Genomic DNA, 25,898 nt, shown 5'->3' with positions numbered 1-25,898 from the left:
TGCCATTTCAGATTTAAAAGGCTGTATCAAGACAAGTTGTAAAGCTATTGTATTGTGTACAAGGCTGGATTATCAACCAGGCAAAGTGGACATCTGCCCCAGGGCCCCCAGAATTTCTTTTTTTGGCTGATTTAATTGGAAGTTGACATGATAAGGGGCCTTTAGGTAGGTCCTGCCTTATTACCTCATCTTGAGGCCCTGACTTTAAGGGGGTCCCTGTCAAAATCTATTTTCAAGACCTTCATTATTTCAGTTTTGTGCTCATATGCTGCATATTCTTAAACTAATGTCTTCAATCAAATGAATACACAACAACTCTATTCTAGCATGGAAGAACTGTACAAATTCCCATGATTATCCAGGAACACAATGAAGATTTGCATGTCTTTTTGGTTCTTTAAAAATAATTCTGCTTTTTAAAACTTGGGTCTTTGTAGTTTTGGCCATCTCGGGTCATCATAACAATTTACTCACGTATTTCATAGTTGTGATCAGAGGAAGCAACTCTACACACAGCTTTACAATGAAGTTCATCAGAATGAGCATCATGTGTTATCAGATCGGGTTTAAACAAATATAAAGTCCAACCATCTTACATTTGAAATTGTAAAAAAATTTGATTTGCATCCAACAGTCAGCGCATACAACGTGACAAAGTTGAATCACGAAACAGCTAATGACATTTGCAACAGCAAGTTTGTGTAATAATTCAACCTTCAGCTTTTACTTGAACAAAAGTGGTTTAGTTAATATAGTTAACTTGAAGACTAGTTTATGACCTTGCTCTGGATTGTCTTAAAATCTATGCCAAGTAGATCCACTGCTTCCTTGCATCTTTACAATTAATCTGGTGAGAAAATGTTATAACAAACAAGACGCCTTTTTTCCTTGAAGACACTGAAATTTCCAACAACAGGAGTATCCTCTACTGAAGACCCCTAACTGTCATCAGGTTTGCTGGCACCCCTTTCAGATGTGTTTATCAGTAGACAGCCATGTTCTCTACTGATAAAAGGTGGCGCCAACTACTGTTTCCTCCTGACCAGTCCTTTTTAACGGATAGATAGAAGTCACCCCCACAACTGCCCTTTTGTCATGAACATTTGACCTTTCAGGCCATGTTTGGTAGTTTTGGTAAGTGTACCAAACTAAAGAAAAGAAAACAACACTCATTAAAAAAAACATCATTACATATTAACAGAAGGCATTGATGTCAGGGCATTGGATATGTTCACAAGTATGGTATTGTTAAAGGTTAAAGAGGCCGCTGATCAAACAGACTAAAGGCTAAAGCTTATTTGGAATTCACCATTTACATTTTTGACCTTCTCAGGAATGTCCTCACAAACTATCCATTAACCTTAAGCATGAATGCACCTGCACTTTTTCTGTGTGTACACTAGAGCACATCCAAACTGTGGGTTAGCATGTTTTGTGGGACACAGTAAATGCCGGTCTAAGGCTGTTGATCCTTGAACAGGAAGGGGATAAAAGGTAATTTTTTGAAACAGTCTTAACATTCTCTAAACTGTAAGTGCAATTGTCAGAACTGTTTCATGGGACATCACAACTCTATTACATGTCTGCAAAAGGTAGTAACTCACCTAAAACATTTCATTCATGCTTCAAAACCTAGTTACTGTGTCAGTAAATTGGCCAATGCCACCAAAATGAAAAGTTGTCATTGTGTGAGCCAACCCTGGAAATGTTCCTTATATACAAATCTCTGTTTTGTTCCACTTTTTTGCTGACTCTGACTGCTTACCGTACTATATAAGAATGTCAGTCTTGTCTAGCTGAATGCTTTTGTGTATCACACTGAGCTTTTTAGATTCAGATTTTAACAGTGGGTAAAAGTTTACTGGGAAAAGTCAGTACTGTACAATACTTGTAGTACACAGAAAAAGGATATGCACATTTGTATGTATACAGTAAATTTCTATATGTAGCAATGTTTACATGTACTGTAAACAGAAAATTCACCTTTGATCTGTCATGTAAAGTCATATATTGTCACCTGGCAGGTAATTTGCCAATTTAGCAGACATCACAAAAATTCCATGTAATAGATATTTATGGAATATACATGTATGTCTGACAGATTTTGATAATTGAATGGATCATTTTGCATGTGATGGCTCAAACTATGAAAGAATGTTTAGGTTGTGAACAGTATGACAATTTCACTGAGAATCAACTCATCGGTTTTGATCAGCAAGCCATGTGCAAGTGATTATTGTGGTAGACAATTGTACTTACTCTTTTGAACATATGTGCCAAAAGTGCAATTTGCTTGCATTGCTGTTGTCAACAACAAACTAATTGTTCACAGATTTTAAATTATTGTTTTGAAAAAAAAATTATTCTCATTCAAGAAGTGAGCCAAAGCAAATGAGAAAAACTGTAATGACTGCCACAGATGACAGCTGCATCAGTTTAACAGCAAGCCACACTTTGAAACAAAACAGGAAGGTGTGTCAGCACTGCCAAAGCCTTATCAGAAATGTCAATCAGCAAACCATGAAGTAGATTTTTGGAGTAGTAAGGAGAATTACAGATTGTCCTTTGTAGCTGGGTGCTGGTGACCTTATTAGAGTATTTACTAATCCCAGGTTCCCCTCAAGCCACTTTTTCTTCCCCAGCAGTAAATTCTTTCATGGTGACTGAGGAGTTTGCAGCCAGGGCCCCTCATTTATCCAAAGGAGGAGGGACACGTGAATTTTCTGAGGCTTGTTCACTCCAGTCAGACAGTTGACAAGAGTCCTACAGACCAAAGTTAATCCTCTCCCAATTCCCCCAGGTGTGTTAAATCAAACATGGGATTTCCTGTGAGCCAATAGAAGCAAGGTTTACCATTTCTTATTAACAGTCCATTTTTCTTACCACCCAACCCTCCAGCACAAACTACAACAAAAGGTGAAAATTAGATGAGCTAAAAAATTATGACTGATGGAGTGATTGGTTGAAGGGCAAGTGTAACAAGGGTGGGTCAAATTCTGTCATTTCAACTGTTGTAAATATTTCACAACTCTGCTACCATTTCCCAGCACGCTGGTTCTCATTTATCATAAGACTGAAAGGTTTCCTCAGATTAGGACAATCATTCTGTAAACTTTTGTAATGATTAAACCTATAATATCTTGGCCTTGATCTTTAGACCTTCGTTTTGAGAACAATCCTTTTTCAATGATGAAAAACAGTGCTATGGACTAGGGGTGTCACGATATACTGGTATTGACGATAATCGTAATATTTAAAAATGAAATATTGATATGTTAATAATACACACAATAATATTGTGTAAATAATCCAGCGCCTCTTAAATCATTTCCTTTTCTTTCCGTTCTCGCTTTGTCATAGTAGGTGGCGGAAATGCACCTTAACGCTGGTTGCCACCTGCCATAAAACGTAAAAAAGAAGAAGACACAGTAACTAGCTAGCTTTTAGCTAGTTTTTAGCTACCTAACTTTTTTCCAATTTTCTATAGATATTGCGATAGTATTGTATCTGTCTCTTTAGCTGCTAAATACTCCACTATGTTCACCAAAACCAAAACAGGAAAGTTGTAGGAGGTAAAACCAACACAATCAACTGAAAGACGCTAAAACACTCCATAGAACTGAGGGGAGCTGCAGAGTTGGGTGATAATTTCCTGTGGGTACATCAGGGTACAACTGACCCCTTTCACATACAAGCAGTCATGTGATCCATTGTTAATACAGAAATATTGATTAGTGCAGCTTTAATGTTATTATTGTCAGGTGAAAACTCTAATTTCATGAAGCGTATTTTTCAAGAAGCTGGTTTACAGAGATTCATTTTAACTTAAACATGAAATTCTACAAAATTGCAGTTACAAGGTCATATCCTGACACCAACCACATGCTACAATGAGTCACTGTGCTCATAGGGCTCAGTTTTCCTTATTGGCAGATGCGTCTGTTGGACATCAGTGACAAACGCTGCCTTTCCAGCCAAGGGAAAGATGAGGGATTGTGGTGTTTATCATCACTTCACTCCTCTGCAGCCCTTGCAGAGCCTGAATCCAAGAGAGGAAAAAAAACACTGCCATCAGGCAACAGGATGCACATGGCCGTGAGAAGGATGGCTGGTTGGATCCAGGAAATGGAGAGAGAAGGAGAGGAAGGAGCGATTTTGGATCACAGCTGTGTTCAGATTGAAGCACAGAGAAACATTTTGTTGTTCTTTCCCCAGACCATAAAGAGGCAGAAGAGCACAGTTTGCCACAGCAAGGGTTAAGTAGCACAGTGTGTTACCAGCTGTGCAATCAGCATTTCAGCTATCACCAGTTCTCAATTTGTTTTCATGTCTGAGAGACCTTAAGAGTGAAAATCAAATAAAGTTCTTTTTTGTTAGTAACATTTGTTTTATGTCCATAAATGATCTTTTGGTGATGCAGTATCTTTGTGATTTCTCAGATTGTTTCACTAAGAGAGATAACCAAGCTCTGACTTTCTTTTGATTTCCAGTGTAGGCAAGATGTGTGAGTCATGTTGCAAGAATGCATTCATCAAATGCGCTCACCTATAAAAGTGCCATATCAGTGTCAAATATATGAAATTATAAGTCACACAATGGCTGTGAAAGGCTGGGGAGCTGATAAAAAACCTGTGACAGCTCATTAACACCAGGACCTCTTGCTGACGTCAGTAGCATACCAGGAAGTCCTGAATAATATTAAAAAATAGTTTAGTAAATCAGTGTGGCTCTATTAGTTATTAAGGCTGTTCCTGGAGACCATGATAAGCAAAAGGTTTATATAAACCTAAGAAATGTTTAATTCCACTTCCTCGAGTTTCCATTGTGCAAATATAAAGAGACACACTGCCATTCTGACACCACTTCGTACTCTTTATAATTCCTCTTTTATTATTTGTTTTAATGTTGTGTTGCTGTTGTGTCCCTTTAATTTGTAAAACGCTCTGTTTTGGTCTCCATCATCTGTCTGTCTGCTGTGTACAGTGCAGTGGGTTCAGAGGTTATTTTATTGGAAATGGGTGAGGGGTTTGGAGAGCATGTCAGCAAATGTGCCAAAACAAGAGCTAAAAGAGGTTAAAAAGCTAATGCACACAAAGCAGCAGAAGTGAGTGTTAGCATAACCTTTTGTGAATATCAAAAATATTGATTACCAGTAATGCAGTTTAGGGTAATTAATTAAGGATGAAGAGTTAAGCACAGTGCTATGCTGTGTGGTCTGAAACAATACAAAGTTACAATAGCAATAGTGCATTGTTATTTAGCAAACAAAGTAGCCTTTTGTTGCCTGTTTGTTGTGTAGTGGTTATACAGTACATTCATAGCAACAAGTAACAATACTAGTAGAAACAGAGGTGATAGTGCCAGGGTAAGAAGTTTTAAAACAATGCAATAATAGTAGCAGCAGTGCACTGCTACCTGTAGGACAAGTAATGCAGTTTAATTGTCTTTGTGTTGTAAGTCTGATAGATGATATCTTGGGCTTTTTGATGACTTAACATGCGTTTCAGAAAGAATCTAAGTACATTTACTCAGGTACTGTACTTAAGTACAAATACTTTGGTACTTTACTTGAACATTTCCATTTTCTGCCACTTCATACTTCCACTCCATCATGTTTCAGGGGGAAATATGTACTTTTTACCCCACTTCATTTATCTGACAGCTGTAGTTATCAGTAACTTTACAAAACATTTTACCAAACACATGATCAGCTTATAAAATATGGTTCATTGTTATAGAATAAAGTACCCAGCGTAAATGTTGTTCAAATTAGCTCCATTTCAATATGCTATAGCAGTAAAAGAAAGAAAGATGTTTACACATTAATATCACCAATCCAATAATACAGTATATATCATAATATAACTAAAATGGTCCATTTTGAATAACAAGTACTTTTTCTGCAATGAGAATACTACATGCAGAGTTAAAACTATCACTGAGGACATTAAAGTTATGTCCTCAGTGATAGTTTTAGGGAAATTGGGGGTTTTAATGACCTCAGGAGGAGTATGCATTCTACAAAGACCCAACAAATTACACAAGGTGGGGGTTTTAAGCGTTTTTGTTTTGTTTTTGTTTTTTTGTTTTTGTTTTTTTGCCTTAATGTCTTCAGAGCTTTTTTGAAGTTGAAAAACTTAACCTCAGAGTTAAGTGTTTGACCCCAAACATAATAGCATAGGCTAATAAATAACAAAAGTAATAACATAAGTAACAAAACCCTAGGGGATCAATAAAGTATTTCTGATTCTGAAATGCCCGTTTTCCACATGATGTCCAGAATGGACCTAGACTAAAACAAAAGTATTTGTTTTTTTTTCATCCCACAGACTTCAGTGATGTAGAAGAAACACAAGAAGTCCAATCTTACCTTGTTTTAAGGGTTATTGTTAACCTATGATGGAGTATCATGCTTGTGGAGTATATAGGTCCTGTGTATAGGCCTACACGACGAGCGGACTCTCTCCTCACTTTTCTTTCATCATCCACGTCCTGTGTGAATGTGGTCTACGTAACTGCAGCCGTGCCTTTAAAAGCGGATCTCAGTGTGAGCGCAGTCCTCAGGAGCACAGCGCACATCTGCACTACCAGGCAAAGAAACCTTCAAACTCTGCTGGTTTCTCACGACAGATTTGCAACAAGACTGCTTCGATGGAAATTAGTATTTTATCATTTTGTACAAAAGCCGAATAGACATAAATCCAAACCATTCCACTTTTCTTGGCTCAGTTATCGGTTTATTGTCTCTAAGGAACAATCGCAGATCGTCTAAAGCACAAGAGAAAATGTAAGTGGCATCTTCTTTTAACATTTCATTATTATACGCCAAATTAACAATTTTACACGATGCTTATCTGACTACTCTTGTGGTGGAGGATCTGCATGTTAAAGGCGTCCCTGACTCACAAAGAACTTAAGGAAATGCTTGTAATGCTTCTTCAAATTAAGTGAACAAGATCTCACCCCACTTAAACAGCTCGTTTCAGGAAAAACAAGAACAAGGAGTAAAGAAGCATGTGAGAATTCTGATTTTCAGCCCAAATTTCAAGGTGATGCTGTGGACCTGTGTAGGTATTTTAATAACAGGAGGTTAAAAATTAATTTGTTTCAAACAAAACTCACAAGTGAATTTTCATTATCAACAAGTGTAACTGTCGCTGAAAGACTTTCGTTAAGATTACTTTTTTTTAACCTAGGATTTACCTTGTTTGTGGTTATTTGGGGGGAAAACTCTCCTTCAAAGGTAGAGAGGCCCACATGGGAGCGTGTCTGTGGTCATGAATGTCAGGAGCCCTGACATGACATGTTGGAAATGTGAGAATTTATACTTTCATTCCTATTCATCTATTTTGTTTAAACTGTTTGTAATTCAAATTCTTATAGAACTGATGCATGGCCATAGAATCATTGAAAAACTAAATACTCTGGGCTTTTATTTGGTGTTTTACTCCTAGACCTATCACAATTACATTTGTTCAGGGTTAAAGACTAATAATAAGACTAAGAATAATGTCCAGCTTCTTAAAGAAAAATAAAACAAACAAAAATAATTCTGACTTCCCTGACTAATGTTTGATCCCATGTTTCTAATTTTTAGGCTCATTTTTTGACGCTCAGTATACCGTAATATATGTGAACTCAATCAAAACACTCCAACATGATATTAATGCTATTAATACAATTCAATATTTAGCTTTCCATCTATGAAAAGGTATTGAGTTAGAAAATGTTGCTCTAACTCTGACTGGCATCTGTGATCTTTGTCTTCACATAGGATGAACAACAGAGATCGCTGGAAGGTGTGCAAGAGGGTGAGTGTCATGTTTTTCCTGGCTGTGGTGGCGCTGACTGTTGTCCAGAGAGGGAGCATCAATATGGGGGTTCCCTTCGAACTTGAGAAGCAGACTTGCATGGATGCTTTTGAGGGAGCGGAGCCTGGAGCTGCTCTGGAAGAGAAAACTGACTTGTACCTGGGGCTTAAAGGCTTCTGGAAGGTTAGTAAAGCTCCGGCTACCACACAGGAGCCCAGAATTACTGAGGACAGCAACCCCAGAACCTGGGATGTAACTAGCTCCAACTGTAGTGCCAACTTCAACCTCTCAAGTCAGGACTGGTTCAGGGGCCTTGAGGAAAATTTCAAGCAGTTCATGCTTTATCGACACTGCCGTTACTTTGCCATGCTCCTCAACCACCCAGAGAAGTGCACGGGGGACATATATTTGCTCATGGTAATAAAATCTGTGGCAACCCAGCATGACCGCAGGGAGGTCATCCGAAAAACCTGGGGCAAAGAGCAGGTGGTTGATGGCAAGAGGATAAAGACCCTCTTCCTTCTTGGTAAACCCAACAATGAGGCAGAGAGAGCGAACCATCAGAAGCTAGTGGAGTACGAGGACTACATCTACCAGGATATCCTCCAGTGGGACTTTCTGGATAGCTTTTTCAACCTCACGCTTAAGGAGACTCACTTCCTCAAGTGGTTCCACACTTACTGCCCCAGTGTACGCTATGTCTTCAAGGGGGACGATGACGTCTTTGTCAGCGTGGAGAACATCTTTGAGTTTCTGGAAAGCAACAACCATGCAAAGAACCTGTTTGTGGGGGATGTGATTTTCAAGGCTAAGCCCATTCGTAAAAAGGAAAACAAATACTACATCCCCCAGGCTCTGTATGATAAGACACACTACCCTCCATATGCAGGTGGAGGGGGTTTTCTGATGGATGGGACCCTGGCGGGGAGGCTTCACTGGGTGGCAGACACGCTGGAGCTCTACCCCATCGATGATGTCTTCTTGGGCATGTGTCTGGAGGTACTTCAGGTCACTCCTATAAAACACAATGCCTTCAAGACGTTTGGCTTGGTGAAAAATAAGAGCAGTAAGTTGAACAGAGAACCCTGTTTCTTTAAGAGCATGATTGTGGTGCACAAGCTTCTCCCGTCAGACCTCATGCACATGTGGAAACTGGTCAACAGTGACCTGGTCTGCTCGCAGAAAGTGGAGATCCTATAGCTTGATGGGAACACCAGGTAAGGACAGCACCAACAAGCTGAGCTGCACCTCGGTGGATACTAGTATGTTGCATGAGAGGCAAACTTCCCAGGAAACTCCTTTATGTGGAGAGGGACCGTGGACAATATTTGAATTTGCTGTTTCTATCCAGTAATGCAGTTTTAAAGTAAATTATACAGAGTTTTTAAAGGTTGACTTAGAATTACGTATTTATATTGGCATTTTGAAGGACTCACACTGTCAGCATGCAGATTCAGAGACAAAGGCTGAGCTGCTAAACCAATGGGCACAGTGAGGAGGACAATGCCTCGCTCTACAATTAGGCTTTTTATTCTGTTGCATAGTATTCTGTTGTGGGCCCTATCACAACATTTTTGATGGGTCTCCACCCTATTATACACCCTCAACCCATTGGCCAGGAGCCTTGTGGCAGTGAGCTGTCACCAAATCACCAATGATAGCGAACTCATTAATGTGAATAGGCTTAAAAAAATTTGGGTAAATTTATTGCAACAAGTGGTAAACAAAAACATGAATATGTTTAATTTGCGATAGCATATTGTGCTTTCATATAGGTCAGAGGGAAATAATGTTTTGTTTAGTTTGATCTTGAAAACATAAGGGCAATTCGTATTATTGGGTTTGAAAGCCATTACACATGCTGCGCATCCTGTAGTTATGTTAGCATTCTGGGTTTGTACTAAGTGTTGCACATTGCCTTCACTTGGACCAGTATGGCATGCTGCAGTGGCTTCAAATGGCTTCAAGTAAGAGAAAGAAACAACTCTCTCTACCTCAGTCAAAAAACAAAATTTCATCATTGGTCTTTCTACTGCAAGTATAACCATGATACCATTATCTTCATATGCAGTACGCGTTCCTAAAGTAAGATTTTAAACACTTTTTGTATTGTAGAGGTCCTTGCACTCATTTTTTTTTGGAATGTGATTGAAATGCGGACGTTTACAACTCCTATACTACTGGAAACTTTAAAGAAATGTCTAAACTTGTTATGTGTATGCTGTCTGTGGATTTGAATGTGCTGATATACTTGATATGAATTTGGTAGAGGGTTTATGACACTGTGAACTAAAACTATTGCCGGTACGAGTATCTGACATGTTAATTTTATCATCCCCCAATAAAAAGGGGCAAATGCGGGGTTCTGCTATTTAATTTAAAGCATCAGATGAGGATATTAATGGAATGTTCAATGATTATAACGCTGAATGTTGTAGGTGTAGTGGGTGATGATTATGTCTAGGTGATGTAAATATATGTAAAAATCCAAATGTACATAGAATGTCACTTGTAAATAAACATCTTGTCTTTGGCTGTTTTTGTGTTAATGTTATTCATACACTGTTTGAATAGACTGCTGCATCGTAACCTTTACAGAACATCCATTTTGGTAAAGGAAGAAGCAATAGTAAGCAATTGTGTACTTGAAAGTATTTTATTAGCAGCTGTTGTTTGCAGTCCTGGGAATGCAGATACTGACAACATGGGGGTGTGAATGGTGGGTGACAAATAACCTTTCCGCTTTGTGTTCAAAGAAATACAAGCTATAAAAGCAACCACTTGTTACTTTCATTTTGAAACTGGGTTGCACCTCGTTGCAGCTCAACCTCGTTGAAATTTTGTACAGACGTTCATGATCCCGAGAAGATTCGCTAGTTATCTTAAAAAAACACACAAAACAACTAATGCATGTATAAGAACACAAAAAATATTACCTGGCTGTAAAATGACTCTCTGTCAAATCATTATTTTGAGATGTCTTTGTGATAAAAATAAATTCCATCTGTAATAACTGCCTGTATTATAAGCAGTTCCTAAGTACATTCGGATGCACCAAAGTTTTAATGGTCAGTGCAAGTGTGCACTGTATGTATGTGGTTACTCAATAATAAAAAGATGAGTCATGTCTCACTCACTTCCTCACAGCTCTGACTGCAACACATGCAGGTAGAGCAGAACCTAAAACCCACAGCCAACAGAGGTGACAGTCAAGTAAAGTTGCATTAAAGGTATATTGTCAAGGTGACTGAAAACAAAACACTGGCTTTGCGGCTGAAAAAGAACTGACTTATCAACCACCAACCATCTAGTGTAAATCTCCCACTCCAGTGATGATATTTGACTGTATGCAAGTACATGCCCAGCTTTCCAACCTGCCTGCAGACCAGGAGCTGCATATTTGTTGACACTAATTGGAGGAAGCTTTTGATGTCAGCATGGTGAATAGGTCAGCTGGAAGGGGCTGCAAGCTTTCACACTAGCCCTCTATTTTCTTCAAAGGCACCATTATTGGCATGGCTAAAGATGGGAGTGTGGTTGCTTGGGCTAAAATTAAAAAGAACATTCCTCACCCTACAGGCTACTGCTATCAGCTCAGGCGTCACAGAACATCTCAAGCAGTGCCAGTTACTAGAAATCATGCATAGGCCTACTGTAGATTGCATTAGTATAGTATAGTTTAGTGGATGGATTATGCAAATATTCAAACACGTTTCAAGTCGACCTTTGTACTGTACAGATACAAATAACAAATGGCTGTCTGGAGGATAGGACAAACTTAACAAAAAAAAGCACACAAGCTTGCAAAAACACTTACATCGTCCCATAGTGATCGTTTGGTAAAAACCTGGACTGAGGAACTAAATAATCACCATAAACATCAGTAGCGTAAAGTACAGTATAATGCTCAAGGGCGTCACTTTGTGTTGAAAAGTGGTGGGGACATAAGGAAAAACATTTTTTTAACAGTCTTCATATGTGATTTTAAGAAATGTAATGGGGGGGATCAGTATGAGGTCAGAGTAGATAGGCCTAATTACGGCGGGTTGGCAAAAAATTGCATGAAGGCGCATCAAAAGGGCATAGCCTTGGCTACTACAGAGTCAACATTATGAAAATACTCAGCGTAAAACTCACAACGTCGGCCACACAAATAACAGCCATCAATCACATCCACAGCTGCAACACCATGTCAATGGAACAATGCCAAAATCACATCTACTGTAGAAAGCACCAGTGCATGTCAGTCAGCCCAGCGATAACAATATCACTGCCCTAAAATATGACAAAATACCTTTAGATGTTAAGTTAAACTGCCTTGTTGTTTCAATGCTGCATACTTTAACATTTGAGAAACAGAGTTCACAAGAGTTTATGAGTCAAGTTCAACCAATCATGACTCATTCTAGCATAAGATTTAAATATTGATAATTGAGAAAATGAATTAAACTGGAGCGGGGATTAGATTATTTACATTTATTTATCCATATTACTTTTAAAACAAAATTCTAAAATCATTGATTTGATTTTTTATTCAGTCTTTTAACAAGTTATGCTTTTAAAAAGTGATGGGGACAAAATCAGCCATTTCAAAAAGTGGTGGGGACATGTCCCCAGCATTCCCAGTCTAAATTACACCTATGATAATGCTGGAAAACTAACAATGTTACCATCCTGCTGCAGTTAAAGGAATAGTTTAACTATTTGGGAAAAACACCAGTTTTCTTGCAGAGAGTAGGTTGAGAAGATCAATGCAACTCGTGTGTACGCTAAATACAAAGCCACAGCCAGCAGCTGGTTAGCTTAGTTTAGCACAGAGATAGAAGAAAGAAATGAAGAGAAGAACTCGTTATATCTCATTTATTTAATCTGACAAAAATCAAGTGTAAAAACAACACGTTTTAATTTTTACAGACGGTTGTGTGACTATTTCTTAGCTGGGCTGGGCACTGTTAAAAAACAATATACAGTATGTATATACAGTTAGTATTAACCCAGACATGTAAATTTATGTGTAGGCTATATGTGACCAAAACAGTTCAGTCACCACATGAAGGAACTACATCTCATCAGCCATAGATGAAAACTGTGATCTTATCACAGGTGGCAACAATATTGCAAATACAAATATGGATAATAATGTTATTCCACCATATATTATGCAAACCACTTCCATTTATAATGGCAGAGAATATGCTATATAAAGGTCTTAAAGATCTCTTTGATTTCAGCTCAAACATGAGCATTTGGTCCAAATCTGATTTAAGACATTGTAAATTATCAAAGTGTTTGTATAAGGGTTTAACAGCAGCATTAAAGACTTACACATGCGTTCTATTATAATTGATTTAACCAAACACAGTATGTTCTTCTCTATTACGTACATCCAAGAAATATCAAGAACATAAATTCTTATTCGTATGCTCACCCAGCAGACAAGGAGGGTGTAATCCCTGACTCCCCATGTCACACTGGAAAAGAGGCCAAGGCAATGCGACTTCATAGTAGATCAGCGCTATAGGACACCATGTACTTGACAAAGATCCATTGTGAAGAGGACTCTGAGCAGTATACTCCCATTTAAAGAGGGCCCTATTTAGACCAGCCACTAAACAAAGGAGATGAAGTATCAGTCTCTGGCCTCTCTCCTCTTCACAATGCCCTATTGACTGGAGTCACGCGTGGTTTGACATTTATCAGTGAAAGATGTATAACTAGAGGGTAAACTCTCATAGCTTCCTATGTTATGGATGCCATAGAGCTTCTTCCCTACATCATCACTTTGATACCCAACTTTTATTTTACTGTTATATAGCCTATTACAGGTTGCATGTGCATTTGATCACTGAAGCTTATGTTAACACTCTACTGTATCTGTGTGGATGATACAAAGAAAATATTTTTTAAAAACCAGCATGAAAACACTCAGGTCATTCTAAACGGCTGACATAATGCCACAAAGAAAAGCTAGCATGACCTCTGTCACTGTTCAAGGCAGGGGGTGGGCGCAACAAGTCTCTAAATGGAGGTATTCAGTGATGGCATCATCAGTGCCTCCCGCCCAGGTACCTTCAGGAACAAAGATCCCTGTTCAGCTACCAGGGCCTCGGGATGACAGCATACTGCCGTTCCCTGTCTGGTAGTGTCACCGACAAGAGACCTGCCCAGCAGCTCAGGGTCACTGCTAAATCAAGTGACACTAAGTCCTGTTGCCAGTGAGAACTCAAAGCAGTAAGTTTAGGTGCAGGAGTGTCTCACAATGTACATTGTGTATATATGCATCTCTTTTTTCCACATATTTGTCTGTATACAATTGTGTTTGTTTAGCTTTGTTGGCCCCGTTTCTGCTGTTAGTCTTTGTGTTTTTCCTGTTCATTTGTTCTTGGTACTGTGTAAGTATTCTGACAGCTACTGGAAACTGCAAATAAATTCCCTCTATCTAAGCATACTTGACCAATAAAGTTGATGCTGAGTCAGATTTTTAAGGTGCTGATAAGGTTGTTGGCCAGTACCAAAACCTTAATCATTCTTAGCATGTGGTGAGATTTGCCTTTCAAGCCTCGACTGTTTCAGGACAAAAACTCACAACTTAACTACAGTTTCATAGTCCTCTCTCAGCTATGTGTTTTCAGCTAAGTCTTGGGGGCAATCACTGAAAGCACTGCATGTATCAAACACAATGGCACAAAAATTATTGATTGATGAGTTTCCAAAGGATCTCAACTTACATTTAGTAGGAGGTTCAAATGTCTAACCAGCAGAGTTTACAGTTAAGTGAATTAAGTGCTCAAGAAGGTCTGAGAGCCCCTTGCAGGCTTGATGATTTTGGAGTAACAACTTTAGGGTGAGACCAGTGCCTTCACCCAGTTTCCCTGCTAGGAATTTGAACAGGCAAAGCTCCACTAACAAGTCTGCATTTCTAAGGCAGTCAATTCAATATCAGTTTTGTGAACAGCCTGAACCAGATTTTAATTATGGCAGAATGTCATTCAGGACTCCATAGGTGTCGCGCTCCACTGTTAACCTAACATCCATCACTGCCCAATTAAGCATCACTTGCAAGTACTCAGTACGCACAGTTCCACATTTAGAACAGACCATTTTCCGAGCTCTCATTACACAAACAGGCTACCTGATGGAGACTGCCACCTGGTGGCAGTTGTCAATAAGCTATTTCAGCTGAGCTAACAGGGATGTAGCCTTTTTATGAATGCAAAAAGGCTAGATGAGTGTAAGTTGTTGCTGTTACTTGTAGAACTAATTATTTTCTTAGGCTTACAAATTACCTTCTATCCATTCCAGAGTTTGACATTTAAAAATTCTACATAATCAACAGGTTTTAAATAATCTGTCCATTCCCATTTATAAATCAGCTGGTTTGGACAGCATTATGACACCTTTCAACATAATGCAACACAATCTAACAGTACCATAAATCAGCCTCCATAATTACTCAAGATGAATTAACTACTGACAGTCTTTACAGATTAACAAGCTTCACAAAAGGTATAATTTATTGCAGTGATGTTGTATTGCATTGCATTAGATGCAGTTAGCTGCATTAAAGTAACAACTCAGTAAATGTACCATACTTGGCAACTGTGTTCAACAATGACTGAAACTGATCCCTATTATTAAGAATATTTCAAGCCTGTGGGACCCTGCTGATACCTATTCAATACTTCAGATTGACATGGGTGCAATGAGGACAGACATTTAAAAATCACCACCTACAAGATTTTATTTTAATCACGTGAAAATCTTGAGATTCTCAGATGGGAAAAAAATTAGTCAATGCACTACAAATATTTTATGTTACATAGATAAGAGGTCTGTCATCCTCTGCGACTCAGACATTGACTGTGCCCCACCAAACAAACATGACAGAACATCATTGCCATATTTTTAACACCCAACTCTAGAGCACTGACTCGAATCTATCAAAATATGCTTTGCACATTACAGTAAAACATGGCACCTAAAGCAAACTAAATGATAATAAAAACAGAAAAAAAAAAACATATGGATACAAGTGTATTTTTTTTTTTTACAAAAAGGTAAAATGAAATCATACAAACTGTTTAAATTTACACAATGTATCTGACAAAGACAAGCGTATTTTTCACAGCAAACTTGTTTGCCAGACCCATTCCATTTTACTCCTTCGGAAAAGCAAGTAAGCTAATGAGGGCGAGAGGTGCAAGTTTGCATTAGGGACATTCAGTACTAACACGTAGCACTTGAGCTGAGAAGGTAAAAGGCGAAGGTTTGAGGGGTCTAAATAAAGGGCTAAAATGCCCGTTAACAGTTAAATATCAATGACGCTTTCTGGAATGTCCAAAAGCTCTGAGAAGTGATGAAACCAGAGTCCATTCAAAAAGTAAAACAGACTAAGGATTTAGTCATCAAACTTGATTTTCTTCCCCTGGGGTTTGGCTCCAAATCCACCGCCACCTCTTCCACCTAAAATGAGAACAGAAGCAACTTAGTTTACCAGCCAGCAGCATCAAGTTCACCTCAACTAAAAATATCTAGACTCCATACTCCACTTTGACCCTGGAGGGCAAAAGTATGATCATTATGATCAAATATGAAGTCCAAACAAAAATCAATATCTATTGCCGTGAACATACAGTAAAGTTTGTTGATATCAGCCCTCTTAACTTCTGCCAAGGTATTGATAGCTGTTTTCTGATTATGAAAACAATGAACTCTCAGGACTCTTATTAGATCCCCCCCCCCCAACTAAATGTTAGCAGCTGACCAGACATTAGCTGGTCCCCTTTTCACGCTAAGCCAACATTTTAAATTTCCTTTACCTCCAAAGCCACCACGTCCGCGTCCACCTCCACGAGGGCCTCCCCTTCCTCCTCCTCTGCCACCACCACGACCGCCGAAGCCGCCAAAACCACCACGGCCGCCTCTGCCACCACCACGGCCGCCAAATCCACCACCGCCCCGACCTCCACGGAAGCCGCCTTCACCCTTGGGCTTGGCGTAGTCCAGGGTCACCTTGCTGCCATCGATCTCGCCGTCATCCATGGCCTCCTTGGCTGCCTTGCAGTCCTCCTCGTTGTCAAAGTCTACAAAGCCAAAGCTGCGGGCAGAAGGAAGAAAAGGCATAGTTTTACCTCACTAAAAGTTACGTGGAAACTGAATTGATTTTAGTCACCAAAAAACAGGAATTCCTACCAGCATAGTGCTGTGTCCTGCAGCTAAAATGTTAACATTGAATAAAAAGTGATTGGCTTTAATGATCAGATGAAATTAGACATCATTTAATACTTAAAGTATGATTGTATTTCACAATACTTTAAGTTCCAATCACCCATATTACTGTGTTGATTGTTTCACATCAGACATGGGCAACTACCACTAAGGTAGCTGCCCGTTAAACTGCGAGCTCGCTCTACTTCTCATGCGAATCCGTGCACTGTCACTGCTGGACAGAGCGGTGCTCACGAGAAGAGTGAACAGCCAGAGGGAATTTTTACAACTCTACAAACTTACCCTTTTGATGACCCTGTGTCTCTGTCTGTAACTATCCTGGCTGCAGCAGCGCCCTCAAACGCATCCCTAAGAGTCTGATCTGTTGTGTCCTCAGAGAGACCCTTTACGAAGAGGGTTTTTGTTGGACCTGGTAGCAAAGAGAAGCCATCATTAAAACTATGGCTTGTATCCATCACAATGATCATTATAAGCACAGACCAGATCAGGACTTGACTATCTTTGAATCATCACAGAGTTTCAGGAGGTTATGTTTTCATCACATCTGGCCATGCTGACACACTGAGCTCAATACTCCCACCTGGTAGCCCTGCTACCCCTGTATTTTTAAGATTTGGGATTATATCACAGACTACTGTTTAGTTTCATAATGGTAGATTGAAGACCTACCTGAGTTTCCTCTGCCCCCTTCTCCCCTGCCACCACTGTTCTGGCTGTACTCCAGTCGGATTGACCGGCCTTCAATGTCTGTGTTGTTGAGGTTTTCCAGGGCATCCTTAGCATCATCTGTGTTCTCAAACTCTACAAAAGCAAAACTAAGGAAAGAAGCATAACATTAGGAAAGGCTAAACACTTAGACTTAAAGAAAATCTCAATTACTGGGGAAAATAGTTTAACCATGTTAGCCATTAGTTGTAGAAATTTAAGTCATAACTCTTGTTTACTAAACCAAGTGTTACAATAGGCCCCCAACCCCCTCAAAAACATGCCAGTGCAATATCCTTACTGACTATTTTGTCAAACGATTCTTTAATTAGACATTTCTACTTGTTGCACAGCAGACATAGGCAGCACCCATATGAGTGTTGGGTGAGCCTGTTCTAACTCTGCATTGGCTCTGCTTCTCGTGCGAATCCATGCAGAATCATGGGTAAGATTAAGAGGAGCTCATGAGAAGGTGTAGCAGTTCCAGATTTAATGTTCACATTCAAAAGGATGAAAAAATGACAATCCATAGATAAGATAGAAAATCCTCTTGGACACAATACAGTTGCCGCACAGATACGTACCCTTTAGGTCTGCCATCTCTCTGTGGAATCCTTATGGAGACAGCCTTCTCAAATGTGGATTGTAGGACTTCCTCTGTGGCACTGAAGGCCAGATTATTCACTACCAGTGTTTTACTGGCTGATCCTGCCCCTACAGGAAGAAAAGGAAGAAAGGAAACTGGTGAGACAAATACCAAGATGGAGAAGTATTTTCTTTGATATCATGGACCAGAGCAGTAATTTAATACTATCTTGAAGATCTTCACAAAGATTCAGGAAGTAGTATTTGCATCAGAACTGGCCACATACAAATGCAGCTTCCCTTTTAATTAAAATACATAACCCCAGCGATATGTGAATACATATACAACATGGTATAGAGCTTTATAATGATTAAAAATAATCCATATATTATATTATGAATTATTAGTCTGGATTATAGGCAAATAATTAGCATGTTTCAGTAATAAAATCTGCCATACTTCCATCACGCCCTGCTTCTGAGGCTCTATTATAAAGTGTAGTAGCTATGCATGGAGTAATTAACTATTGCACACAATCTAGCTCGTAACCACTAAAGTCTCATACAGTTTAACCACCAATGCTAGCATCAAAATGGAAAAACGAGTTTACCTGCCACCTTGGCTCCTTTCTGGCTCTTATCTCCGACATAATCAATAATGATGGACCTCCCCTGTACGTCAGCTCCCTGGGCCTCCTCCAGCATCTTCTCTGCTTCAGCCTCAGTTTTGAACTCAATGTAGGCAATGCTGTCAAGGAGGAAAAAAAACAAAATTACTTATCTGGAACAAGACCAAGCCTAGACCAAAATGCTGGTCAGCTGTATGTATGGCAGGTAGTGCTAGGAAACAAAAACTAGATACACATGCTACAAAATGGCAATCACTTTTAAAATAGTGATGATAACTGGTGGACAACTGATTTCCTTCAACCATAGCCTATGGTCAAGTCAGTTTCCTATACCATCTAGGATTCTCATCCATGGTTAGCTTGTAGGACTCTCATGGAGCTTTCTTGTGTTCCTTATATATTGTATATTCTCGCTATCAGCAGCATCTGGACTAAGAACATAAGCTAACAATTAATTCTTTTTTTAAATGCTGGCTTGTTCTTACCCCCTGTTTGAACCGTTCTGGCCTGGAGGTAACCTAACATCAACAGCATCTTCAAAGACTTCCTTCAGGTCATCAGCCGTCGCAGAGAATGGAAGGTTTTTTACAAACAGTGTCCGTGCATCCCTCTCTGTGGGACAAAAGTCATTGTCAGTATGGATATTGGGAGTAACGTTATTTTAATCTCCAGAATTGTTTAAACTGCCAAAGTTGACTGTCTGGAAATGTCCCAGCCCCCCCCCCTTAAAAAATAAATAAATAAAAAAAAATTCCTAGACATTGAGAAAATCTGTTGACTACACCAAAAGCCAAGAATGTAGCAGCGATTGAGGATAGAACCAGCAGACGATAAAACACACCGGCACCGAAGACATAGCGCTGCATTTACTTTTCCTCCGTACATACCACACATGAGTACTGAACAACTGCATGTATGCCAAGAAATGGAGGGTGCATGGAAACTTTCACTTAGGATGTAAAAAATTTGAGGCAAGTGTTTGTGCATCTCTCTGTGGGACAAATGTCAGTATGGTATTGGGACCAACTTGTTTTCAATCTTCTGAGAAATGTTTAAACTGCCTAAATTCACTGCCTGGAAATGTACGAGTTCCATTTAAAAAAAAAAAACAACAACAACTTTATAGACATACACACAAGCACCTGATGGATGTGTTTTGTTTGTTTCTCTCTCTCTTTTTTTATACCTTTCTTGCCCTCCTGTGAGCTGTCTTTGCTTCGGGCCCTGTCCAACTTCAACTCCTGACCCATGACTTTCTTGCCGTTTAGCTCCAGTGCCTTCTGCATGTCCTCCTCAGATGCAAAGTCCACATAGCCAAATTTCCTGTTAAGGAAAGTCATGCAAGAACCATTAGACACTCCTGCTTCAAGACAGAAAATAAGCACCAACAACTTGCTTGAAACTAGATTTCAAAAACAATGTCTTGGGTTGCATCTACAGAACAATTTCTGTTTTGGGGAGAGTTGTAAATTCTGCAATATGAAAAATGTCTATCAATAACAATGACAACTTGAGAATCTGTAACCAAGCAATTTGTTTAGTTTGAATGACTAACAATTAACCCAGAGTATAAAAATTGTAAACAGAAATCAACTCTTTCTGGATCTCACTCTTAGATGACATCCAGTGACCTAATTAACCAGATCAGCAATCAGAAGTGATAGATCCACATTAAATAGCTTTAGTTGCTGTCAGTGTTAGACAAGTGATAGTGTTAGATAGACAAGTGATAATGTAGAGATGTAGCACTGGCATTTGATCAGTACTCGCATCAGCCAGAACCCAGAGTTTATTATCCTGATACTTTCCTTTGCCATTTCTTTCCATCCCATATTTACACACACACACACACACACACACACCTCTATGCATTACAAACAAGTACTGATCAACAGCATGTACTATTAATGTGTTATAAATTGATTGCTTACTTGGATCCACCTAACCGGACATCTGCAACCTCAAGGCTGTTCTTGGAGAAGAATTTCCTCAGGGATTCTTTGATTTCATCAAAGTCTTTGTTGGAGTTCAAGTTTCCAACAAATAGACAGAACCCTGGAAAATGGCAAAGTAAATGTCAATCGAGTTTCCCATTTTGTGCAAAAACGTATTTTGTTAATTATGCCAGACAGATTCAGAATAAAAGTGACATCACACATCAGTATTAAGTCCCTTGTTGATCATCATGATAAAATGTTGAAATTTGATTGATAGGTCGGTGCATTTATTCCTACCTTCACCTTCTGACTTTGCCTTCTTGGAAGGAGGGGTGTCCTTCTTGCTGTCTGCCTTTCTCTTTCCAGGAGTCACTGGGGCTTCTGTAAACAGGAGTGTTGCACAATCTTAAATTCACAGACATCAATTCAGCCAAGACAGGTACAAAGTCTGGAACAGGCAGATTGTGTTAACTGTACTAAAGGCTTATAATAAATAAACATGCTTCAGTTATAACTTGATTTAATTTAGGAAAACACTACTATACGTGTCTAAAATATGTGCATTGGATAAAATTTGTCATTTGCCCTCTATATTGTTTATTTTTGAAATTTTCTGGTGGAGCCAGTCATGCAACAGTGTGGGGCAATGAATGTGGAACCAATGCAAAAGAAGCATTAACATGTTAATAAATGTCTGTTTATTCTAAAATTCTGTTTCTATGTGCCTTCATCAGATCTTTATCAATAGGACAAACTTTCCAACTCAGCCACATTTTCACAGCACTTCACTCTTTTACTCTAAATTAAAAAATTTCAATAGACAGGTGATTGGAAATCTACCTATTGATACTGGAGAGTAACAAATATGTAAGAAATAGATATGGCAAGTTTTGGCAGGTGTACCACACTAAATTTTTCCATCACCAAAACTCACCCTCCTCCTCCTCATCGTCGTCATCATCCTCGTCGTCTTCATCATCGTCATCCTCCTCCGACTCTTCCTTGGCCTTGACCATGCCTGCTTTCTTTGACTTTGCAGCTGCTGGAGCAGGAGTGGTGTCCATCTCCTCTTCAGAGTCTGAGGAACCACAAACAACATTGTTAAGGGTTACATCCGAGTCGCTGTGACCAATATCAAACCGTTGCCCACCTTCCATTAACCTGCATCAGATCCATAACAAAAGGTGACATCATACAAAATCAGTATTAAGTCCCTTGTTGATCATCATATAATCTCCTGACTGTAGATCACAATCAGCAACTCCACACTGACCTAGTATCGCCAATATAGAAGATACACATTCTCAAAAATAAGTAATCAAGGGTTTGGTCTAACCATCATCATCGTCAGACTCCTCTTTGGCAGCCTGGGCTTTTGCAGCTTTTTTGGCAGCTGGTTTAGCCGGAGTGGCCTTTTTGGGAGGTGGGGCCTCTTCTTCTGAATCATCGTCGTCGTCGTCGTCATCATCATCATCATCTTCATCAGAGGACTCCTTTGCAGGTTGAGCTTTCACTGGGGGCTTGGCAGCAGGTTTAGCAGCAGGCTTTGCTGCTTTCTTGGGTGGTGGGGCCTCCTCTTCGGACTCATCTAGACAATACACACATGAGAATCATGAATTTCAAAAAGTAAGCGCATGGCAATTAAAAAAATCTGCATTGGCAAAGTTTCTTTAGACTCCAAAAAAAGCCTCAAAAGGAAAGAATGTAGCAGCGATTGAGGATAGAACCAGCAGACGATAAAACACACCGGCACCGAAGACATAGCGCTGCATTTACTTTTCCTCCGTACATACCACACATGAGTACTGAACAACTGCATGTATGCCAAGAAATGGAGGGTGCAGGGAAATTCTTAAAATGCAAGATCGTATGCGAGTTGGAATTATTTTATTTAATTCTATGACCAAATGATGACTTGTCACAGCACAAATGCTAGGTTCAGAGAAAGTCTTAGTTACAAAGAAATTAGATATACAGAACAAGTTTAACAAAAAACACTAATAGACAAAATATATTTATTCTGCAGTCAGCAATGCAATGCTGCAGGTCTTACCGTCATCATCGTCATCATCATCTGACTCCTCAGCCTTTGCGGGGGCTGCCTTGGCTGGTGTGGGTTTAGCCGGTGCTGCTTTTGCAGGAGTCTTTTTTGGTGGGGGGGCCTCCTCTTCAGACTCCTCCTCTGGAGGTTGACAAAGCACAAGACCTTATTACACAATAATATACTTAATTTGAAAATGACTGGGATAAATTCACATTTGTGATGAACATGGATGTGTCAACATATATTATCCGACCTGACTTTGCGTCCCCCTGTCCTCCGATTGAATATGCTTGAATATGAAAGTGTGGTCATGTGCCTATACAGTATTAACTGTTTAGGCAAGTACATAATTAGCTGTAGTATTAGATCAAACTCAGGGTGTTAACCAATACAATTTCCCTTTTCTTCTTGCATTTGTAAGATCAGTTATTAATGCACCAACTTTCCTAATACTTGTAGATTTTTTTTTAATATTTATATTCTAAGGGACTTATGATCTTGCATTGCAATGTTATAACTGTCAACTTCACTTCCTGTGCACCCATCATGTCTGACTAATGCCTAATCTGTTTTGATAAGGTCAAGATCAGTGCATCACTATTTCCCCATACATTTGGACAGCCCACCTAACAAGGTTGATTTGCATGCTTTATTTCCTTTGTTTATTTCAGTGCATATAGACTATCCTTACCACAAGCCGGCTCATGAATGTAATACCATTTTCAGCTGATTCAAGTGACACATACAGACTCCTTCAAAAAGGAAGATCACATCCAATTAACTTCGAACTTAACGTCAAATTTCATTACTTACCATCATCATCGTCATCATCTTCACTTTCTGCTTTTTTGGCAGCAGCGCCATTTTTAACAACTGGGGTGGCTTTGGCTGGTGTGGCCTTCTTAACCACTTTAGGTGGAGGAGTCTGCAAAAATAAAAACAAACTTAAAATCTACTACATTTAATTACTTTAAATGTACAGAAACAATACTCTGTACAGTGTGTCTATTGTAAAACCGAACTAGCATACCACAATAGTATGGCGTCTATGCTTCAGCATCTCAGCAGGAAGCATCCAGTTTACACATCCAGTCCATAGAGCGGACCCAACACAAGGTATATGAAGGCTAGTAAATATGTAATGACTAGTTAGCAATGTAAATCAATGTGGTGACTAGTTATGATGTCCTTAAGTTAGCTAGGTTTCGTTCAAGATATTAACCACAGAAAATAGAATGCTGCAGCCACTTTGTGAAAGCCTGTTTGTTTTTGCATTTCAGAATTATTGTTTAACCCAGAATGTAATATGGCACTTAAATGCACTAAATGGGTTTAGTTGACAGATATTGTATGGATTTAAGCATAATAAAAATGTTGATTTTTCCTAAAAAAAAAAGCAAAAAATCTAATGGCTGTTCAATTGACGAGACCTGTCTTATTTTCTCTTTTGCACATTTACTATTGCTCTTTAATAAAAGCAAAAGTATTTCTTATCCATTACTCAATGGAATAATCAGTATAATACTTGATTACTAAAATAATTGACAGCTGCAGCCCTATTTAAGATTATGACAAATATACTGTACCTCTTCTTCCTCATCACTGCTGTCCTCTTCACTAGATTCCTCCTCCACTTCTTTGGGGGGTGGAGGGGCTTTTTTCTTTTGAGTTGCTTGCTTATTTGCTGCCTGCGAAAAGAGGGATAAAATGGAAATAAAAAAAAATAAAAATAAAAAAAACCTCACATTGAATTTTGCTCAAACTAGCCAAAGCACAGGTGTGGCTACAGAATAAAATCCAGGGGTATAGTATTACAAGTATCCTGCTTCAACGTGCTTGTAGATATTGGGGTTTTACACCATGAGGTAGTTAACAAAACCAGAACCCCCCCATCGCTACCAAAAAAGATGATTTAATCACAGACGTTTCAAATTATTTGCATTTGTTAAACATAAGCCACGTTTAGTAACGGATGTCTGTCTGGGCGGTAATCTGGTTTCTGGGTTTGTGGTTGTTCGCCTCGTGTGTCACTCAGAGCAGGCGCACAACCCACGTGGAACTCGGGAGGTCGGGCTGCTAGCATGTTGGCTAATTTTAACGTTTGTAGACAGGCTTTTAAACGCATGCTGAGCAGCTATCAAGAAAGACGATAGCATAAAGTAGAACATTAAGCTCTGATTTAAACTATTTACGACAGTTAAAATAGGAATCTCGATGGGCCATAATTATTACGCTAAAAACTCGAAGGAAATAAGCATCCGTCTGCAACGGGACTGTTAAACACCGTGCTAATGCTAACAGTTAAATTACACGTTAGCTAGCATAATGTATACATTTCACGTCTCCCAATAATTATATAACGTTATTTACTATTGATATTCGGTGGCAAGTTTGTGAGACATGCCATTTACTCAATCTTCTTTTTTAATGCATCTCTAAACCGCATGCTTCTCTCGAGAACGCGCATGAATGCCATCTTGAGTAGTCGGTTAGCGTTAGCAGGCCAGGCCAGAAACCAACGACAAGGCACAAACATGGCCGATATCAACCGAGAAGAAACGCTTAGTATGTACGTATTCCACCATACTTTTTCGAAAACACAAACTCTTACAGAAACTGTGTAATTAATGAGCAGAAAGCATTAGCTGGGAGACATTTCCCTCCCGGTGGCAGTTCCGTTTTTGTCACAAACGCAGCATCTTCTTCGTTCGTTAAGGCCTCATGCGTAACGTTAAACACCGCTTTCTATCACAAACGCGCATACTTTAACGGTACAGTAAAATGGACACCATTTGGTCTTACCTTTGCTAATTTCACCATGGTGCTGTTGTGTGTTTCAATGAAACACAAGGAACTGGACGTTTGGAGAGAAGTAACGAAATAGCTAATGCATACACGTGGCTCAGCCTACTCGGTGGGACATTGGACAGGAAAGACGGATAAATCGAGACGCTCTCGT

The 25,898-nt window shown here is 39.3% G+C and overlaps 2 protein-coding genes and 3 non-coding genes across 7 annotated transcripts; 1 reads left to right on the top strand and 4 right to left on the bottom strand.

Annotated features, from left to right (window-relative positions):
• The first annotated feature begins 6,549 nt into the window (after positions 1 to 6,549).
• b3gnt7 (UDP-GlcNAc:betaGal beta-1,3-N-acetylglucosaminyltransferase 7) lies at positions 6,550 to 10,344 on the top strand. 2 transcript variants are annotated; one of them, XM_044200377.1, is made up of 3 exons: positions 6,565 to 6,787; positions 6,977 to 7,314; positions 7,775 to 10,344. In XM_044200377.1, the coding sequence occupies exons 2-3, from the start codon at positions 7,304 to 7,306 to the stop codon at positions 9,009 to 9,011; spliced, it is 1,248 nt and encodes a 415-aa protein (XP_044056312.1). In that variant the 5' UTR covers positions 6,565 to 6,787; positions 6,977 to 7,303; the 3' UTR covers positions 9,012 to 10,344. The 2 variants fall into 2 exon arrangements, with proteins under 2 accessions (XP_044056314.1, XP_044056312.1); XM_044200379.1 differs by lacking the exon at positions 6,977 to 7,314 and having other exon boundaries at positions 6,550 to 6,787.
• Positions 10,345 to 15,526: 5,182 nt separating this feature from the next.
• ncl (nucleolin) lies at positions 15,527 to 25,898 on the bottom strand. Of its 2 annotated transcripts, XM_044200375.1 has the most exons (16): positions 25,742 to 25,898; positions 24,526 to 24,627; positions 23,753 to 23,864; positions 22,949 to 23,077; positions 22,232 to 22,483; positions 21,830 to 21,973; positions 21,193 to 21,276; positions 20,890 to 21,013; positions 20,145 to 20,281; positions 19,444 to 19,570; positions 18,941 to 19,077; positions 18,329 to 18,458; positions 17,709 to 17,854; positions 17,322 to 17,448; positions 16,631 to 16,908; positions 15,527 to 16,274 (listed from the first exon to the last, which is right to left on the bottom strand). In XM_044200375.1, the coding sequence occupies exons 1-16, from the start codon at positions 25,757 to 25,759 to the stop codon at positions 16,210 to 16,212; spliced, it is 2,112 nt and encodes a 703-aa protein (XP_044056310.1). In that variant the 5' UTR covers positions 25,760 to 25,898; the 3' UTR covers positions 15,527 to 16,209. The 2 variants fall into 2 exon arrangements, with proteins under 2 accessions (XP_044056310.1, XP_044056311.1); XM_044200376.1 differs by lacking the exons at positions 22,232 to 22,483; positions 22,949 to 23,077.
• On the bottom strand, positions 18,085 to 18,218 carry LOC122878414. Its single transcript, XR_006378484.1, has one exon. It is a non-coding gene; the product is annotated as a small nucleolar RNA SNORA75 (small nucleolar RNA).
• Positions 19,753 to 19,890, bottom strand: LOC122878405. Its single transcript, XR_006378475.1, has one exon. It is a non-coding gene; the product is annotated as a small nucleolar RNA SNORA57 (small nucleolar RNA).
• On the bottom strand, positions 22,596 to 22,733 carry LOC122878416. The gene has a single exon (XR_006378486.1). It is a non-coding gene; the product is annotated as a small nucleolar RNA SNORA57 (small nucleolar RNA).

This window comes from Siniperca chuatsi, linkage group LG6, assembly GCF_020085105.1.
Source record: "Siniperca chuatsi isolate FFG_IHB_CAS linkage group LG6, ASM2008510v1, whole genome shotgun sequence".
Classification (NCBI taxonomy): Eukaryota; Metazoa; Chordata; class Actinopteri; order Centrarchiformes; family Sinipercidae; genus Siniperca; species Siniperca chuatsi.
This window is presented reverse-complemented; position numbering and strand designations above follow the sequence as displayed.